This window comes from Neolamprologus multifasciatus, chromosome 2 (assembly GCF_963576455.1).
Source record: "Neolamprologus multifasciatus chromosome 2, fNeoMul1.2, whole genome shotgun sequence".
Lineage (NCBI taxonomy): Eukaryota > Metazoa > Chordata > Actinopteri > Cichliformes > Cichlidae > Neolamprologus > Neolamprologus multifasciatus.
Genome location: NC_140440.1, coordinates 19,088,288 through 19,109,596, shown reverse-complemented (window position 1 = coordinate 19,109,596; position 21,309 = coordinate 19,088,288). Strand labels below are relative to the sequence as shown.

Here is a 21,309-nt window from a genome sequence, read left to right as displayed (position 1 = left end):
AGTGAGGCATATGAAAAGAAAATCATTTTATTTTTTCTTATTTCGTATAACTTTTAATATTTCTTCTGGAGCTCAGGAGATTTGGTGTTTTTATTTCTTTCTGTGAGCTAAACAGTGATGAGTCACTAATATTACTTTCACTTGGCTTACAGTCAGGTCAAGCAGTAGCGTAGCCAACTGGATTTAAAAGCAGTGGGGCCTGTAAGAACTGCCCCCACCCCCTTCTCTTTATCCCATTTTCTTTTGCACAGAATTTCCCATCAACTTCCAACAATTCCCTATATTCATCCTTCAAGCTTACAGTGTTAATTTTTGACAAAACTAGGGAAGGTCTTACTGCCATTGCAGCACACGCATAAAATCCAGCATCTACAACAGTCAGCTCAAATTACACTGGTGCTAACAATCATCATGTATGTCATATATGCTTACCAAACACAGTCCTAGCTGGCACTGATTCTCTATTCAGCCAGAAAGACACTTGGGAAAGGATGACTGTCATGATGCATGGGAGGTAAGTCTGGATAACAAAGTAGCCAATCTTCCTCTTCAGATGGAATTCAGCCGTCATCACTGTATATTCACCTGCAGACGAGAATCAGGTTTAATTACATGATGCAAAGAATTCAGCTTCTTGATTCACTCTGATTTCTTGTCATCAAACATATACTCTTACTGGCCACTTTTTAAGTACATCGTTTCAACTCCTCATTCAACTTGGTGCATTTAGGCATCTAGACTTAGTCAAGATGACTTGCTGATCATCAGAATGGGGAAGAAAGGTAAGTTAAGTGACTTTCATCTATTACTTTGGTAACTGGGTTATTATTCATAATGAAAACACTTTTCTTTAATCTATATATCTATCAGTGTAAAAATAGGAAAACCGGAGTGAGGGCCATGATGAATGAGTGTGTCAAGTGTTTTAACCCACACAACTGGAAACAATATCTTCTTACTCCAATTTAGCTATGCAAGTGCAAACCCACGCCTTCCTGTGCCTGTATATTTATGTAATTCACATTGTTAAAATATTATATTTATATCTCAAGCTTTAAGACAACAAAGCAGTATTAAACATAGATTAACTGTCAGCAGTGCACAGTGGATATACAGTAATAATCCATCAACACATGCAAAAGTAGGCAGTAAGAGTTCCCGGCCACCAAGCAAAGCCTAATAGCTGACAAGGCGGTGAAACTGTGCCAGTGCTGCAGTATCAGGCAGTCTTTCCAAACAGAAGATATCTCAAAGAGAAGCCAAGATTGGATTAGATTAGACATGGGAAGAAAAAGATGTGTTACCAATGGCAACAGAACAGAGAAACACAGCTCATTTGCTATGATTTTGAAATGAAGGCCTTGATATACGCTGCCACTTGGCAAGAGGAAAGTCTTTTTCAGCAGTGGGAAGGAGGGGGTAGAAGGGATGTCAATTCCACAGAATAATCCCCAAAGATGTTTTTTTTGCAATATTCCCTCTCTTTCTTTAATAGCACTGTAGCTGTGCTGCTTGTGTTTCTAGCAGTTACGTGAAGACTTATTCTGTCTTTGACACAGGCAAACATGCTAGCACGGGAATTTGGAGGAATCGAGTGCACTGTCAGTACTCTCTATGGAGCACTGTATCTTCTGTAATTTAATTTGCATGCCGGTCCGGTGCTTGTGTTGTGGAATGGGGGGAGGGGATGTACAAGCAAGGATATGGATGCTGATGAGTCTTCTCTGGAAAAGCTTGGGATCGCTTCACTTAGAGGGAAGACAATTATAGCATGAAGATAGTAATCCTGTCATGTTGCCCACTGAAGCACAAAACAAGTGTAGGAAACAAGGTTCCCTTCTAAATGGATGAGAATGCCTCAGTCTCTGGGAACGTGCTATACAAAGGAAACTGAAGGAATATGTGTTATTTGGAAATGCTATAGAAATACTATTCGAACAACTGATGCTATACATTCATTATTTTTGTACACATCATAGCTCCTGTCATGTTGATCAGACTGAATGGTTTTCCAGGCATATAACAACATAAGGCAGATAACATTTTGATAACATTTTATAATTCGGCCCACGACTAAGGCTGTAATTCCCCTGTAACTGAAAGGAATTTCAGTATTTTTTTTTATTACAAGATGCAATTATAGTTACCTACAATTAGATAAGTACATTAGAATAAAAGGATAGCAAATGATGTTATTACAGGAAATAAAGAAATAATTAAAATGTAGGTGCAGCGTAAATAAAATAAAAAATTCAGTGTAAGAAATGAGTAATGGGAAATATTGTTTGTTTTTCTGCAAAATTACCATGAAATGACACAATGTACAGAAACAGTACATTATTACCCAAATACTTCTGACTGACATATTTTTACCCAGTGAGCATATCCTGGATATTCTCCCTTTTCTGACTCTAATAATAACCTTAAAATTAGCCTACTGTATTTGTCGGACCATAACGCGCACCAGATTATAAGGCGCATGAAGCGAAACAACTTTACTCAACTCATTCTTCTTGCTTCCTCCACTTCTGTACCATTGATTCATTAATGTTGAATTCTCTCGCAGCTGCTCTATTCCCATGTAGTTGCAGTATATTAATGACTAACCTCGTATTGTGGATGAATAATCTCGGTTGTTCTCCTGACTGAAGTTTTGGTCCGTTTACAGCATCCTGCCATGTGATTGTCCCTAACCATCAGGAACCCTCACGCTAACTTTTATCGAGTGGAAAAAAGTTAGCGTTCATCCTCCAACTTCACTGTGTTTATGTTATGCTAACATAGCTGTGACGCTAGTGATCACGTAGCACATCCAGTGTTGCCAACTTAGCGACTTTGTGCTATATTTAGCAAGTTTTCAGACCCCCTTAGCGACTTTTTTTCTAAAAAGCGACTACGACAAATCTGGCAACTTTTTCTGGTGTTATTGGAGACTTATTTATGAGGACTTTTTGATGTGAAAGCGAGTATCGCTCCTACTCTCAACAAGCAGCGGTTGCTGCCGTGGGTACCTCGCCCGTGCCAAAGCGCTCACGGGCAGAGGATAGTCCTCCCCCCGCTGCTATCAGGGCAAAAGATGTTCACACCTATGCGTCCAAACTGCAAATGAATCGCACATGAGCAAAGCCGCTGCTCCCGCATTGACTGTAACGCAGTCAGTTCTTCTTTTACTCTTATGCTGTTTTGTGAATCACAAGGTTTAAAACTACTTATAAGCACACACACACAAAGTAACTCCACCAGAGTACCTATTTCGTCCAAGCCCGGATAAATGAGCAGGGTTGGAATTGTGACATTAAAAAAAACAATAACTGTTAAAAGAAATTTAATTTGTAGTTCTAAATAAACTCTAAATGCATTTAGGACGTTTTTTACTCACTTTATGTCTCTTCCACAATGTTATTTCTCTCTCCAACAATGTAGGTTACAATTACATTAGCATGACAAATTATGCAAATTAGGCGATGACGTCATTTAGCGACTTCTAGCGACTTTTAGGACAACCAATAGTGATTTTCCTTACTGAGGAGTTGGCAACACTGAGCACATCATTATATACCAGCTAGCCCAACTTCAGTATTGCTACAAACGTCACTGCTGTTTAGTTTTCTGTCTTTATTTATGTCAGAAGTGATAGCAGAGCTGTACATTTTAATTCGTTTCAGAAATCTCTCAGTCAGAATATGCTATATCATGTTTAACTCCGTTAAATTTAATAAATTCTGTTTTCACGGATACCTGGACGCTAAACTTAATTGTTACACCTGGTAAAGCAGCAGTTTTTACCTCTCAGTGATGTCGCAGTGTTCATTTGACTTTGGGACCTGAAGCTGACGGAGTTTTGGACCCAGATTACTCAGCGAGGCTCCTGACTAGGTAATATCTCCGACAATCCATCAAGCAGTGCGGCTTCGTAGCTTACCAAAGTCGTACTAAAACATTTTTTGACAGATTTTTGAGCGCTGTGTACCACATAAAATCGGTTCGAGGTCAGTAAGCACAACCAGAATTCATACATAAAGCGCACTGGATTATAAGGCACATTGTCGATTTTTGAGAAAATTAAAGGATTTTAAGTATGCCTTATATTACAAAAAATTCCTATCAATATGACCTGAATACAGAGATTGAACTCATGAAGTCAACGGAAAATTGATTAAAGGGGTCAGCAATAAGGCCATACACTTTCATACAACTTGGAAGCTTTTTACAATGATGGGAATTTTTTGCCTACAGGAGGATCCCTAGCATTATTAGTGTCCCTTTGACTACCTAGCTAAGCTAGATAGCCAGCATTAGCTACTAATATGTCTGCTCTATTTTGTTCTCCAAATATGGTCACTTGCCAAAATAAAATATGCTGAGCCTCAAAATTAACACTTTTTAAAAGCCACAGTTTTACTCTTATTTCTTCTTTATTCGACAGCAGCAGTTACAGATAACACAGGAGGCGTGATGAGGGAGTGGGGTAGTACAGTACATCAAAACCCAAGCATGCCACATTAAGGTATGAGCTCCTGTACGTGGGATGCATGCTCTAACTACAAGGCGTCTCACAATGCTACTGATTTAGTAGTGTTTTTGACAGCTGTATGCCTGCAGCTGGTATCAGCAGAGAAGCCACCATAAACTAAAAGCTGCCCAGCAACAAACCAACAAAATGATGAAGTTGGCAGCTTGCTAATGAATATGGTGGAGTATTTAGCAGCTAAAGAGCCAGAAGTACCCCCCAGGAGACCCTTAAGAGCTAAGAGTATGTGATTTGCTAAATGTACAGAAACAACTCTAAATGAATGCTATTTTTAATCAGTACTGGCTGGATGTGTGGGGGAAGGGGAAAGCATTTTAGGCATTTTAACAAACAAGAAAAAACACTTTAGTTAAGCTGTCCTTTAGTAGTACAATACTTTCCACACTGTGCGAAGTAAAGCATCACTACATTCAGCTCTGCTCAGGCTTGGATTTTTATGAACAACAAAAAGATGTTCCTGAGACAACAAACATATATTTTGAATTGTGAGATTCTTCTAACAGTGTCTTGGTATGTTCACAGGCTTATGCAAGATGTCCGTCCCTGTAAAGCCAGAGAGTGCATTAGTTCGTGCCAAATGACCTAGTTTGCAAGTACGCTACACCACACACTGACACACTAGTAATGAATGATTAATTTAAAGTCAGCCAATCAGATAATGTGGAGTGACTAGCTAAACAAGAGAAACAGCCACTGGCAGGCATTCTGCCTTCCACCAAGGCATCAAACACCATTTAACCTATATAGGAAAATTTAGTCCATGTAAGGGTATTCTTGCATAATAAAACTGCAGAAGGGATTCCCTTGATGGGGGATTTCAGTCACTGGGGAAATACTGTGTACTGGTAATTGATACCTAAAGGGAACATTGGTGGAACACTCAGGGATGCAGTAGCATGCACATATTCATTCTCCGGTGTAACTTCAAACTAAAACCCAACATTGCAGCTATAATTTCAGCCTGTATTTAAATTCACTGCTGACTAATTAAAAAAAGAAAGAAAGAAAGAAAAACATAGTCCTTTTTAGTTCTATTAAAAGCAGAACGATCACACATATTTCAGTAAATATGGTCTTAGACTTTGATACAAGAACACAGGTTTAGATCTTGTGTTTTTCCTTCAATACTTTCACCTACTCGATCCTGAAATACATCGAAGCTCCAGCATGAAAAAGTTCCAGAAATGAAAAAAGTAGAACATCTTGTGAGAAAAGGGGGACTCACTCTCCACGCTCAGGCTCATACAAAAGACATCCAACTCCACAGCAAAGCTTTGTAAACCACCCACTCTTTCCTTAAGTGTACCTTTAAAGTCTGCAGGCGATAACCCTCAGGTCAGTATCCTCCACAGGAGCAAATTTCTCAAACTCTTGTATGATCATCAAATGTAACTCATTCTTTACATTTGTGATAATCCATCCCAGGCATTATTCACATTTCCACTCTGATCTCACCTTCTTCCCTGAGAGGTTCAAAACAGTGCTTTCCCCCCTTTTTAGCTAATTTAGCCCCTGCTAGGGATGATACATTTTCAAAGGAAGTTTCAGCGTTCTTTAAACTGATTAATCCAAACTGACAATACTTTATCTTTAAATAGCCAGAATCAATCAGTCCATGTGCAAACAATACAGAATTAACAGTGGTGGGGGGGGGGACAACGTCAGTCTTCCAGCAATTACAGCCTACTTTCCCATTCTCACCACTATAATCACCGTGACTTTTATCATCATCTTGCAAAAGCTGCATATCCAGGTTTCTTCTGTCAGGTTTTCCTCAGAAGTAGTATTACTAAAATTAAATCAGTGCTGTCACTCAGCGACATTGGATGCTTTCAGATCTCTTATCCTCTGCAATTTACTTGACCTACACCACAGATGCTGCTCTGCTAAATGCTGTAGAAAGTACATTCAGTAATTTTAATTGGTTGGGTAAACTTATTATTTTAAAGTAGCTTTTAAGGCTAATCAAGACTTTTCTATCATGCCAGTGCCATAAAGGACATGCCTCTGTAACTATGCAACATTAAATTTGACGGCAAACTTGTGGTTCCCAATGTTTCTTATAATAACCCAGTATGTTATTTCACTGGGTGCACGCTGCACTTGTATTTCACTAGATTTATTATAAAGGACTACTTAATAATTTTTTTAAGTTTTGTAAATTTACATAATTCTACTAAAAATTGTAGCCACCAGTATATAAATAAAATTTGTACCAGATAGGACTAACTTTAAAAGTAAAATTATGTATAATTTATAAAACAGTGAAAAGAAATCCGTCAGTAAGACGAGAAGATGCTATAATAAAGCCAGTCCATCACTTCTTAAGCATCTATTTTTTTTTACTTTTATTATACTTTTCTCACTTTTCTTTAAACGTTGCTTGTTAAGCCCTTTGTGACTTGTGTTTGGAATAGTGCTATATAGGTACTTTTTGATTAGTTTATGCTTATGCGACCATGGCAACATCCATTGTCACCATGACAACATGCACCATAATAAATTGTGCGTCCGCTGAAGTTGGTTCATCTGTCAGGTCTGTTTTGTCATCCTCCAGGCTCTGCTTCACTCATTCTTACCCCTGACATCGTCATTATTTTTATCATTATTGTTGTTATTATTATTACATGACTGCTGCTGTTTATTCTGTGATAAACAGCACTGCGTTAACTTCTCATACCACAGTGCTCCCACTCTGCTAAAACAACTAACCAACCACATCCACCCCATCACATCTCACTGCACCGATCAGGCGCCCTATTTATGCTTGTCGATGTTACTGCTGCTCCACTCCACCCAGCCTCCACCTGCTTTGGTTCTGCTCTGTTTGTACGCACCCTGGGGGGTATTTATTTCTAAATTAATAACTCTTGGGGGATTACTTGCAATGGTTCCTGCATGTTATTTATCACTATGCTGTGAATTTCATTCTGCTACACGGTATTGCTACAGCAGGCAGCTTTACCAACAGGGGGCCATTTCCCCCAAATAATTCAGATTTCCATTTTCATTTTGCATTATAGTTTATGATAGAATCAAATGTAATGTTAAAAAAATAATATAATAAGGATATAAAAAGAAATATGAGGTACATTTTTCTTGTCTTTATGTGAACACATTCCTCACAAAACCAAGACAAGAACATATCATTCGTCTCACTAACTTACAGTGCATTAAATACCCTTTATGGCTGATTTGCTTATCACCAATATCACATCATCTGCCATCGCAAAGTCAGATTTCTGTCGCTTCCAGCGTTTGAAGGAAAACAGCTGCCATCATCCTCTCATCCTTTTAGAAGAAGCCTGGTAGCCTCACTCTGCCTCGATATTTAAATTCAGACTTGCGGCATGTTTAGTTACCCCATCTTACAACCAGCTTTGTGTTTCCTACATCTTGGACAGTGATGGTGTCGCTTTCATCTTCACACACACACAAGTTCGATCTTGTTTCTTGGCATCTGTGTTGGTGTATGTAGAAGTGTATTGCTTCTATTTTTAATCCTCATTATCTCTTACTTTTTTTTTGTATGGATTTTTTTTTTATTCTGAACTTTGTCAACGATATGCTTGTTAGAACACTTTTTTGAAATAACTTAACTTGACAACCGATTACCTTGGATAGAGCATATTTCTATTTCTGTGTGTAGCCAGCAAAGCTTCAAGACAACATGTTCGTTGCTGCCACGTTTCCCTGTGCTTTAAAAACCCAGCTCAAACTTTAAGACCTGAATGAAAAACATCTATTTACTCCTTGTATTCTACATATAATCAAAGAAAAATAAATAGTGTAACACGAGAACTGTTTTCAGAATTTACAAAAACACACTTCAAGCATGTTACGTGTGTGGATGATGCATAGTTGCGTGAAGAAAAAATTGGCCAATATATCAGTTTTTTAAAATCACCAATATCAGTATCAGTCGTGAAATTTGAATATAAGGGCTCTTTGTTCCATTTATGTTTTGATGAGCATTTTGGGGGGTAGTCAGTTGATTCGTACAGAACACACACCTCTCAGACCAACTAAAAATGATTTTTTTTACAACCTAAAACCATACAGAATGATGTAGTATGAAATACTTCTTGTCCTTGGAAGTTTATTTATAAATAGATGTTAAACAGAAGTTTACCATCTATTTAGTGATAAATGGGACCATAACCACAAAATCAGCAACATGCTTCTAAAAATAAGACCTGATATCAGCAATTGAGTTTTTACAAGCACAGCTCTTACCCCTTGCTTGTAGTTAGCCGTATACCCTGTATAAATGATATAGTATGCAAGCATCATGGTAAAGCCAATAACATTAGAGCAGACAAGCATACATTAGTGAATGTATTTATAAAATAAGCAAGAACTTTATCCAAGTAGGTTCATAACTAAAACACAGAACAACTCACTTAGAATATATTTTATATTTTGCTTATTTTTAGTTTTAGTTTTCCTGTTGTGGACATAAAGGATGCAATCAAACCTAACAATGCAAGACATGAACTGTTTTTAATGCAGGATCTAAATCCCCTTTTTAGAAAGAATCATTCAGTCAGGTGTGGCGACTTAAAAATTTCATCGGAAATCATCTCAAAGTACAACAACACAACTAAATAGATTAAAAATTAAATAGTCCACTACAGTCTACTTTGATGATGAACTTGAGCCTTCTTCTTCCATTTCCTGTGGAGGAGCCATATGTGGCGTGTTCCATCTCCGCAAATCTCCAGATAGGCGATGGGAGGAAAATCCTGATCCATTCAGTGAAATTAACGTCCGATTCACTGTTTTTATAATATGTTATACAGCCTTGTGGATCACAAGTTCTAACTTGTGATTCTTTAAGTGAATGATGGCTTGTTAAGATAAGATCTTGTCATGTATAAGAGTGTGTCTGCTCCTCTGTGTCGGCCCATAATGGCAGCTGTGCAAAGACAACAAACAGCAAGCATAACATTTCTCCAGAGGTGCCACAAATAGCAGCTCAGTCTGAGATTTCAGTTCAAGTCACCCTCGTTGTAAATACTGATGTTGATGATCAGCCATGTGTTTGCTACTCAGTGCTGATGTTTCAAGGATTTGTGCGAGGGATTTGTAAAATATGACAATCTGTTGCTCTAGATCAGGGGTCCCCAATCCCAGTCCATGAGGGCCGGTGTCCCTGTAGGTTTTAGATGTGTCCTTGATCCATCACAGCTGATTTAAATGGATAAATTATCTTCTCAACATGTCTTGGAGTTCTCCAGAAGCCTGGTAATGAACTAATCATGTGATTCAGGTGTGTTGAGATCTAAAACCTGCAAGGATGAGTTGTGATGAGTCAAAAGCCTCCTTATAAAACCTAGTAAGCAAGCTACTCATTTTTATGTAGATTATAGATTTTTTTTTAGACTTTAATGTATCTCTCCACTCTAGTCAGACACTTCAGTTTCTGTGTGTTTTTATGCTAACATACCAAAGGTCATCTGAAAGACAGAAGTTGTTCTTCTCTCCTAGAGAAGCATCTCTGAGCATCTCTGTTATGTCTCTGACCGCTAAAGCAGATGCGTGTTAGTTGTTGTTTCTAGTAATGCATCAGCATGTCTTATTTTTTACTGGTAAATGCAGAAAATCCACCCAAATAAACGGCCAGTCTTTGTTCTCCAAACAAGTAAAAAGGCTCGTCACTGCAACAGCTCACCTGCCATGCAGCTTTTGGGTCTTCGAACCAGGATAAACACACAATAACAAAATATAGACCAGTGCAGTAGAAAATGCCAAACTCCTGTTTTGTCAAATGATTTCCATGCAAAAGCCAGAGCAAAGATGTCTCTGCATTTTCCAAGCCAAATAAAGTGAGTAATATAAAGACAAAACTTAGCAAAGCGTGTCACAGCGGGCTTACGGCTGCCTCCTGCAACATGTAGGAGGTGGACAATCTCAACATCCTCCCAAACAAGCACAAAATCACAGTTCAGTTTGATTTCACACTAAAACGCATTGGAAGTGAGAAAGATATTCAGGTTGCTGACTCCACAAAGTGGATGCAGTGGAAGGCATACAACAGATTCTTACGGCTTCAGATTATTGCAGTGTTTAGTCACCAAAGGGTGTAATAGAAATACTCACTGGAACCAATCTGACAAATGTTCATTATTCTCTAGTATTTGAAAATGTCTGTGGAGGAAGTCAGCGAGGAGAAGAAAAAAGGATCAAGAGGTGGATTTGATTCCCAACAGGCTTCGACAGACTCTTACCTGTACTCGATTTGATGGTTTCTTGTCCGACCGTTTGCCCAAGCAGGTCGTACTGGTTCAGCCGAGAGCTTTCCCCTTCCACTACAACAGACTCGGAAGCATTGCGAGTCCAAGCATAAGTCACCTCTGAGATTGTGTAGGCATCTAAAAAGAGGAAGAGGGTAGACCTATTGGAGGTAAACTGATACATTTTTCTAAAATCCAAATGAAAAGCCACCTTTTACAGTGTTTAAATGATACTGCTGAGAGAAACAAAGCCCCTCACTGCTTTATGATGTCACTTGTGAAACACCAACAAGATATCAATACATAGTGACATTTGCCCTTTTCAGTCAGCCACAGAATTTACTGAATATGGGATATGAGAGTGTGTCTGCTGACCTGAGAATGTCTAATGAAACAGGGGAACATTTTTACTTCAGTATATTCAGTAATTGAAATATTCTGTCAGTCATGCTGCACAGTAACGTGAAATGTGAAATACTGTAGATCACCACATAAAGAAGACAGGACATCAAGGCATTTCAGACATGACCCACTGAGTTAGGATAATTATTGCTTTTAAAGCAACATCTTGAAACAGCTTAAAGCAAAAAATTCCATCCAAATGTGAAGAAGCATTAGCAGAATTAAATACCCAACAAAAATATTTGGATGAGCTTAGCATTGGTTTCCCCATTTTTCCCAGGGACTTTACCAATTAGTCCTCTATCCGTAGTGTTGTTTGTGCCACTGCCAAAAAACTGAGCCATGCATTCTAGCTTCACTTGTTCCTGAGGCTCCTCTCTCGCCAAAGGACCAGTGAGAAGAAGGAAGGAAAGAAAAAACAAAAAAAGAAACAAAGCAGCATTTTACTTTTGAGTTCCCTCAGGCACTATCATCATCAGAGTTACTCACAGCTGCCAAATTTTAGTGGACAGGAATGAGAGTCCATGGGGAAATCCTCCAGATGCATTGGGCACTCTGCATGCACAGTTAACCTGCATCCAATTCACAGAAAATGGAGGAGACTTTGCAAATGCATGAAAAGTATACAGCAGAGATAGAAAAAAAAATAAATTCACAAGCCTCATGCACTATTCAAGACACTTCCCATCTGTAATGCCTTGAAACAAAAATAATCATCTTAACTGTAATCAGCGGAGCAAAGCAAACGAGGTGCTGCAGAGACCAGCAGAGATGGTGACACTGTAGGTTAGCTCTGTGCTAAGAAACCGCATAGCTGTGTGCTGTTTAAGACAATATCCAACCACTGCAAAAATACACAGTGCTTACAAATGTATCAGACCAGCAGCCAATGTAAGGTTCATGCCACAGCTGACGAAATTAACAATACTGGTAATTACAAAAAATCATTTTTTTAATGTATAACGGTTCATCCACCAGGACAGGCTGTTTAAACAAAAATAATGTTTTCAGTGTTGAGCTGTAATTCTTATTGTTATCCATGAATCTTCAACTTGGCTATTTTTCAAAAAAAGCAGAAAAAATAGTAAAGCACATTTTTAGTTTTTACTGAGATGCCAAATTACACATGTTTGTGTTTCTAAATAGAAAAATTACTTTTACTGTTTGAATGTCACTTCTCAGAGTCCAGTGTGCCGGCACAAATTTAGGTATAAAAACATGAATCTCCTGCAATGAGCTCAGTAATTTTTGTTTTTCTGACAAGTGGTCTAAATTTGTTAAGCAATTTATTATAATTAATATTATTACAAAAATTTATGTTTCCATTGACTTTTTTGAAATAGCATTCAAGCATAGCAATGAATGCGAGAAACAGGAGGCATAAAAAATACATTTGAACAAATGGGATTCTGTGTTGCTGCTGTATTCACGCTTGCTTTAGCAAGAAAAGTGTTCCATCCACGTCATTTCTCTTTTTCTTTCGCTCTATTTTAGGAAAGTTCGTGGACTCTCATGTCTCTTAGGCAAATATGAAGCTGTATCCAGCAGCCTGGCTTTGAGAGTTCCTGGGTTCATGTCTCAAACATGTAGTTATCTGTGTTTTTGTGCGGGTAGAGGAGGCGCTAACATTACCTAGCCATTTAACAATGGCCCAGTTGTTGTTAGTTTCACGGTGACTGGAGTTGAGTTTCTATGGCTATGGTGAAAAATATCAACAATCCACATCTAAGTCTATTTCCATCATCATTTTTTTGACTTACTTTTCCAAATCCAACCTGAGTCAGTCTGAACTGACTCTGGAGAAGGATGGATCGACTGGAAGCAGCTCTGGCTGTTGAGCTTGTATGGCAGGGTTAAAGACGTGTATTTAAATGCAGTGCTGGGCAGCAGAGAAATGCCTCGTTTAGTCTTTCAGGTTCCAGTGATGATGTGACATTACGTGTAAACATAAGCTAACACATTGCTAGCAAGAGCTTCATGTTTGCCTTATAGATGTAATCAGTGTTTCTAAGTAACCCTCAGTTAGACAGCAAACGTATATTATCCACACGATTCTCACTGTTTCTGTCTTTTTGCTTAGGTGCCTTGAGTTACCTCATGGTGTACAGCAGAGTCCCATCATCTTTGATCCTCAGCAGTTTATTAGGCATGGTCATGTTATGTGCCACAGACTTTTTCCCGTTGTGAAAGAAGGTGTCCGGGGTCCAAATCTTACTCGCCATCAGGTTGTTCAGGGGCAAAATATTCATTGGTCCATGGAATTTCAACCTCTCGTCCTTCCAGCTTTGCCGGAAGAAAACATCTATGGTGTACTCCTGAGAAAAGATGAGATACGTTCATGAATTAATCTCACTATATTATTACTTCTCTTATGACTTAGGTTCCCCATGTATTAAAACAAGGCTCATTCCCACTCAAAAAAATGCTAAACTGCACACTGATGGGCAGTTCATCACAACTAACTTCACCTGCCAGCTCTGTAGGCAGAGCTGGCAGGTGAAGTTAACTTTAACCTTTCCCTTTTTCCAAATAGCGAGTCTCCATGAAGGTGAGACCCACACTCACCCTGTTCCTTCACAGCTTACTCAGTTGCTGTTTTCCTAAGCTGACTCTGAGGCCAACATGACCCCCTTAACCTGCAATACTGTGTTGTCAAAAGACACCACACAGCAAGGATTAAGGGCAGAAATCAGTGCACCGTGAAATGTGTATACGTGTGAATGTGATTCACACACAGCAAGTGAGGGTGAGAAGCAGAAAGAGATACTTTTTTTTTCTTTTTACTCGTCATAGTTGCAAAGCCTGTGACATTTAGATGTCGGGACATTGAAACTGTGGATTTTATGGTATAGCAGCTTGGACTCTGAGAGGGCCTGCTTTAGTATTTCAGTTCAGGTCTCATTTAGTAAAGTTTAGCAAAAGTCATTAAAAAATGTCTGAACGTGAACAGTGTGGTTGTTGAAAGATGGAGCATAAATGAGGTCAGTAAGTTGTGGTTCTTACGACATATAGGTTTAGGTTAACTGTAAATGTTTTCTTTGAGCTCTCTTCTAAAACATTCTGCATCCTTCTAAATTATTAAAAACACATTCATCCACCTCAACATCAGACTGCGAAGCCTGGTCCTTCACTTTGATGTTTGTGCACACTGGTTTATTTTGGGTAACGCCTACATATACCACTGTGATGTCCTAAAGTAAGCACTATGCATTAATCCATGACAAGAATACAGTGTTACTCCTTTTTGCTGGGAGCTAAAATGGAGCTGGTTTACAAAATAAGAGCTTTTTTTTGGTTGTTTTCCTTTTTAAAAACCTTTTTTGTTCGTAAGATATGAAGATAATTCTCGTACCAAACATGGCTGAAGTTTAAAAACAATGAGGTCATTGTTTCTAATGCCAGTAAGGATAAAAGCTCAGACTTTAGACTGATCAAAAATACTCCCCCTGGCTCTCAGTGACATCAGCTGAATTTCCATTTCTGGATGATGTCTCAATGGAACCCAGTATGATTTTTTTCTTCATGTCAATTTTATTTCTACATTTCGACATGATAAAAGCCTTTAATGGTCACAGTAGGCAAGTGAACTAGGTTGTCTTACTTAGTGATCGTGGCTCAATCACACTAGAGCAAAAATAGGACAACTACCTTGCAACTAGGAAACATTTGTGGTTGCCTGGTGAATTCTTTTGTTGTCAAAGACTGATTTCAAGTAGTTGAGGCAACAGACTGGTCACTCAGAGGTTATTTGTGCAACACGTGCCTGTCTGTGACCACTTTTAATTGCAAAGTAATTGCACAGGTTTCCTGGGGAGAGACAACCTGTCTCCAAACAGTTGGAGTCCAACTCTTAGACAGTTATATATTTTTATTATTCCACCTGTGATAAATAAAACACAATAAAATATAAATATTTTAGAAACTGTTATTTATTAGGCAAATAACAAACTGAATTTTCAGGTTTATCACGTATCAGAAAAACCCAGTAACTAACTATTATGTGACGTCTCTGTGTTTACAATTTTTTCTGCTTTTTGATTATGAAAATGAGAATAATAGGTACACTTCAAATGCTGGGCTGGCAGCCTTATGCTATCTGACTCTATCTGTATTTCATTTTTATAATAAATATAGATTGCTCATTTTTGTGACTTAGTCCCCTAAAGTAAATACTGTTCATTTTTTCTATTTTTCATCTTATTGTTTTTCTTCCTTTCGGTGAACCTTATATAAATCTTATATGTGGCCACCTCAGCAATCGTCTGAATTTCTCTAGAGTATCTGAATAAAGCAGACAGATCAGATGAGAATATTTCATCCTGTTTCTCATTTTTTATGAGGCATATATCTCACAGCAGAGCCTGAGATAAATAATATATTTTTAACTAAGTAATGTGTTTCCAAACCTGAATATAAGGGATGGTTTTAGCAGTGATTTCCTCCTTGGGTTATAAGCGAGGTCATCAGTGACGGCCTCTGCCAGTGAAACTGAAGCAAAGAAATTTTTCCTTTGAGCTGTTTGTCTGTCCGTCCATCTGTTTATGTTCAAGATGTTTTTAAAAGGAGACATCAGAAATCATTTGGCCGACAGATCACCCTCTGGGCCAATTAGCTGATGAGATGTGGGTGGTCATTTGGATCTGGGAAATTTAAATAAATTTTAGCCTCAAAGATTTATTATTTGGTGTCTTTGTCCCACTCTCTATAAGTGCTGATTTATGTTTGGCCGAGAGCTGTGTTGTTCACATATTTTTCAGAGAACATTGCATTGAACTTGCTGAATCGATGAATTAATCACTTGGAAAAATGAGCCTTTAGCAATTGAAGGGAGGCTGATGATATGATGCGAAGGTGGGCGCGTGTTTCAGAATGATAAACAGGAAAGCCCAGGATAAACAAAGCAGTGACTTGAATAACAAGAAGACTTTCAATAATTTATGAGATGAAAATTGCCAGATGAATAGACATCGTGTCACAGTGAGGATTACTCGTCCTACTTCAGTACTGTAGTGTTTGTATGTGTTTGTGTGAGGGGAAGACATAATGAAGGTGAAATTAAAAGAAGTATTGATTCTTCTTGAAGCACGAGCAGGCTGTGAGAGAAATGACAGTAAGCAGAGTGAATAAACGTCCGTTCGCTGCACTCACCATGTCCGTGTCTGAAACTGGTCCAAAGCTGGTAACATAGATGTTTGTTTTCACCTCAGTTACTCTGTCTGGATCAGAGAAAAACTATTAAAGACATCAAGACACAAAAGAAGCGAGTTTACACTGAACTTTCTTTCATTTTTAGTACTGTTCAAAAGTTTGCCACATATCCTCGAAGCTTGAGGTGATTTACAGAGTATTAAACAAAAGTTTTGATCTTTTTTCTTCCATTTTCAGGAATAGCTACTCAGTTTATCAGTGTATCTATAATCAGTAATTACCTCTCTATATGCAAGCGCTGGGATACGTGGAGTCATTTCTGGGCTGGAGTCATAATGCCATACGCACAACGATCTTATACTTTATCGGAGCTTCATCAAGTAAGTGCTTTTTCAGAGCTACATGGATACTGCTGCTGCTGTAATCACATATTAAAAGCAATTACTAAGCTAAACTCGGGGTGGCTTTTAGTCGTTATTATTTCTATTTGTGTGATGTTGTTTCAGGAAGTTATTTGTCATCATTACCATACAGACAGAACTATATTATGAATATAGATCACCTCACCTACTGTCAAAGATTTATCTATCAGGACTTAAAATTCAGAATCTTAAAATTCAGCAAACTCTAATGAGTATCAATCATGACATATTAAACCTTGCAACTGTTTATTTGTTCATATTAAATGTTAAAATTCATGATCAGAAAATATTAAACAAGTGTGGCTTGTTTGGAAGAGCCGCTGGCAGAAAGCCTCCTCTCTCCAAAAACAAACATGACAGCATGGATCTGAACAAACCACACGACCTCTGGAACAATCTCCTTTGAACAGATTAGACCAAAGTGGAGCTGTTTGTCCATAATGCACAGCACCATACACTGTGTTTATGAGTCGACCATAAGGAAAAATAGTCTAGTGTCAAATACGGGGCCAAACTGGGTCATGCAACATGACAATCATTCCAGCACACAGCAAAGCTATAGCAGAATGGCTGAAGAAGGAAATAATCCAGATGCTGCAATGCTTTGAAATGATAAAACCTTAAAGGAGCTGTGGATGGACAAAAGTCTGCAGCCTGCAGAGCTAAAGTGAAGCAGCATTGTAAAGATCCAGGTCCAAATTCCTCCACAATGATGTGAGAGACCCATAAGGTCACGTGGAAAAGGATTATTTGAATCAGGTGTTCTTAGTTTTTCAGACATTGCTTCTGCATGTTGGCTTAGTTCATGTTAAATAGACAATAACATGGTTTTATTTTTGATTCAGATTTTTTTTGTTACGTCCTGATATGTAAAACCTTTAACTGTAAGAAGGTGTGCCTTCTTTATCACACAACTGTACACGTGACCTTTGAAATGCTCGCTCAACCTCTGTTGGATTACACGTATTGAATCAAAGCAACATGTAAGTTCAAATTTGACCTAAATGTTCACAGCTATGGAAAAGCAAGGCCTCGCATGTTTCCCATTCCAGTGACAATGTGCAACTGCATCAGCGCTGCTGCATCAGCTCCATTCGCTCTCTCTACACTCCGGCTCTTTGAAATATTTACTGAAGATAAATCTCTTGTGCTTGGTCGATTCAAAAAGCTTCCATATTTCATACTACGCTCTCTTCTACACAGCGAAAAGCATCTTACATACCACCTAAAAAATACTTCACTTTAAGAAAAGCTCTCTCATGCATGGCAAGGTGAGCTGCCATCCACAATCCCTCTGAGACATATCATAGAAATGGTTGATAACAGTGTCAGTAGTTTGCAGTTTGACTGTTCTGTCTTTAATTACATATTATCAATCAGGGTGTCACCCACATTTCATTCCCCTGCAGGTATGTGTTGTCTCCAGTAGTAATAAGTGTTAAAAAGGGCCAAATGTTTCTCCCTGGCTTCTAATAAACATGTTTTCTTCCACCTACATTTGAGCATCGGTGGAAACCAGTCAGCGCTTTGATAACATTCATGCAGCTAAACTACTCTATAAATCACAGGCTTAATATAAAATATTACCACCGTTCACCTTATAAGATAACGTAAATCAGAGGCTGCGGCAGGCTGAGGAGTAATAGGTTCAATCTATTTAGCTAGACATGCCACTGGGTGCATTTATTCATGTAAACCAGGCTATGGAATGTAAATAAGGCAGACTGAGATTCATCTTTTATTTTTACTCTACCACAGAGACCTTCATTTGTTTGATTTATAATTGTAAATACATTTGTGCCTCAGTAAAAATGTCCTGTATTACTTTCTCTTGTGACCAAGAATGGTGCATTTTAGCATAAGGGCTTAATGCACTGTAATATACTGAGTCTCTCAATGGCTGTGACACTATATATCCTGTTTAATCCAAGTGTGCTGGTCATGTGTTGTAATGGGTGAATGTTTCATCTCTATACCATTTACTGAGCTTGCTACGTAATATTAAAAGTATTGTGCAATTGAGAATTACTAACAGGAGCCACCATGACACAAGATGAACAGAAAGACTGGGAAAATTCACGAGGGATGATTTCGCCACCTGACATTGTGATTTACTTAATCTTTTGACTGTGTTAAAGAAGCTATCAGTTATCATGTTTATATTAAATCTGAGCAAATGTATGATTAATAATTTCTGTATAGTATTAGGGCTGCGGGCTGGTTTCATTAGCTATTTATATGATGGAAAAATAATGTTGTCATTTTCTTTGTTCCTGGCTGTTTTTCCTTTAATGGAGGTTAGTGTTTGCCATGAATTTCCTTGAAGTCTCATTGCATTTCTTCACTGTTTAGTATTTTGTAGTTATTCTTTGTACTTTGTTGTAAATCCATTCTTTATTTCTTTTTTACAAAGAGTCTTGTCGAGTTGTGATATTTACTATTAAAGCTGATGCTTTTGGCACACAGTACTGTGCAGAGTTCTTGTGCCATCCCTTTTTTCTCCATATTTTGGTTCTGAAGACACTTTTTTTTAAATTTGTCTTGAGCCAATGACATTGACACTGGCTGCTATTTCTACTCATTTTCAGTCCAGTCCTTGCAGCTGACTATTGTCAGATGACAGTTTTTGTTTGTTAAGCCACTTCACATTGACCTATCAGTCACTCATTCATAAAAACCTAAGCGATGAACCTGTGTTGTGTCTGCACATAACAGAAAACTTAGCAAAGAACCAATTTCCCTAAAAATGGGTGCTGTCAGCGTTAATCTCGTTAAAATGACGTTAACACCATAACCGAATTGACGCGGCAAATCTCCGTTAGTGAGTTCCCGCAGATTGCCCCGTCTGAGGAGCTGCACGGTGTCAATGCGTCAGCGCAGTTAGCTTGTCCGCCCTCGCACGGGGCGATCTCCATTAATTTACTAATGGAGATTTGCTATTAGTTGGTGTAGTTATGGAGTTAACGTCATTTTAACAAGGTTAACACTGACAGCACTACTAAAAATAAAATTTATTTTATGTCTTTAGGCACTACCAACCTGTCACTAACACATTTGTTCCCATTTTTTGGCTGAATCTATGTAAAATGCCAAAGAAAACACAGACTGACAATATAATATTTTTTTGTTCCACCAAGGTGATTCGAGCTGTTAGCTGAAAACTTGGCATGTCCTGGTATGGGGTGCACTGTGTTTATCAAACAATTTGAGGAAACTGGACAAAAGAAGAAGTGGCAGATCTAAAACCCTTTCCATAGCTGATGACCAGTTTCTGAAAGTCATGTCATTAAGAAATCAGGGGAAAAACCCCAGCAAAGACCAGACACAGGACCTGAGAGATGGCTCTGTCCCTTCAGCTGATCCATCTGCTGTTCACTGAAGCCGCACTGGAAATCTTATCTTAGAAATGAAAGGTGGCTGTAAAGAAGCCATTCATTCTTAAGAAAAGAAAACAGCAAGAAGAGGCTGGGGTATGTCAAATTACACAAGAAATGAACTGAAAATCAAGCCTGGAGAATTATTCTTGTTGCAAGTCAGCACTGTATTTATAACAGTTATAAAGCCCATACATGTTCTGTGTGGTGCAAAGGATCAAAGACATTTAAAAAGATACCAGAGGACTCAAAAGAGATAACTTTACAACAGCAAACATTGTGGTGCAAGAACTTTGCTGTAGTTTACTGTATATCCAAGTGACCACTAAAATGAAAGATCATGTATATCGGACTTCAAAATAACTGAACAAATAAGGGGCGGAGTTTCAAGATGACTGCTGAGAAGCAAGACTTCTAGATGGACTTTGATGGAGCTTACAACAGAAAGGAGACAGCCTTTGTTCTCTTTTCAGGATTTCGGGAGGCTACAGCTTTAACATTAATGATCAGGATTTGTTTTTTGAGGGTTTTATTATTATTCATTGTAATTGTGTTTTTGTATTGAGCGTACTTTGCAGAGGGTGCTTGAAAATGAGAAAAAACACCCTCTTGTCTTGTTGGTTTCATGGAGCTGGCTCTTCATTTTAAGCACATTTTATATGCAAATGCAGGCCCAATGTCATTTATCATGTCTGATTCAGAAAACTATTTAATCAAGTAAAGTAAAGGATTTTTGCTATACGACTACACACACTCATTCTCACATACACACAAAAAGAAATCACAAACCAGTATCAAAAGCCCCTCAAGAATAAACAAACACAGGTCTGTAAAAACCAAATCCATCACCAAATGGTAGCTGCACTCCATTTGCATTGTACCAGTGGGACAAATTCAAAAGCAAAACTAGCTTTTTTATTTATTCATTTTAGTGGCAAACCTAGAAAAGCACTGCCTTCAGGGGAAATACGTGCTTACTAAAATATCAAGAGTGCATTTAATGCCCGAGGACATTAGAATATTTTTATTTAAGGGAGCAAGGACAATACCTAAAGTTCATTTATTCAGCAGCAGTCACAAACACGTGCTTTTCATATAATCTGAATCATTTGGTACAGATGGGCCTGCTGAACCATGTTTAATCAGTAAGACACAACCTGCCTGTGTTAGAGACTCTGTGCATTCCACTGTGCAAC

General features: G+C 38.3%; 1 protein-coding gene across 2 annotated transcripts in view; it reads right to left on the bottom strand.

The window, feature by feature from the left end:
• gabra2b (gamma-aminobutyric acid type A receptor subunit alpha2b) overlaps positions 1–21,309 on the bottom strand; it is a 42,388-nt gene that overhangs the window by 7,865 nt on the left and 13,214 nt on the right. For both annotated transcript variants that reach the window (XM_085172804.1, XM_085172796.1), the window contains exons 4-8: positions 16,318–16,385; positions 13,264–13,484; positions 11,659–11,741; positions 10,762–10,905; positions 433–585 (exon numbers count right to left, since the gene is read on the bottom strand). In XM_085172804.1, coding sequence (XP_085028930.1) covers positions 433–585; positions 10,762–10,905; positions 11,659–11,741; positions 13,264–13,484; positions 16,318–16,385 — 669 coding nt within the window. The remainder of the gene's footprint in view (positions 1–432; positions 586–10,761; positions 10,906–11,658; positions 11,742–13,263; positions 13,485–16,317; positions 16,386–21,309) is intronic.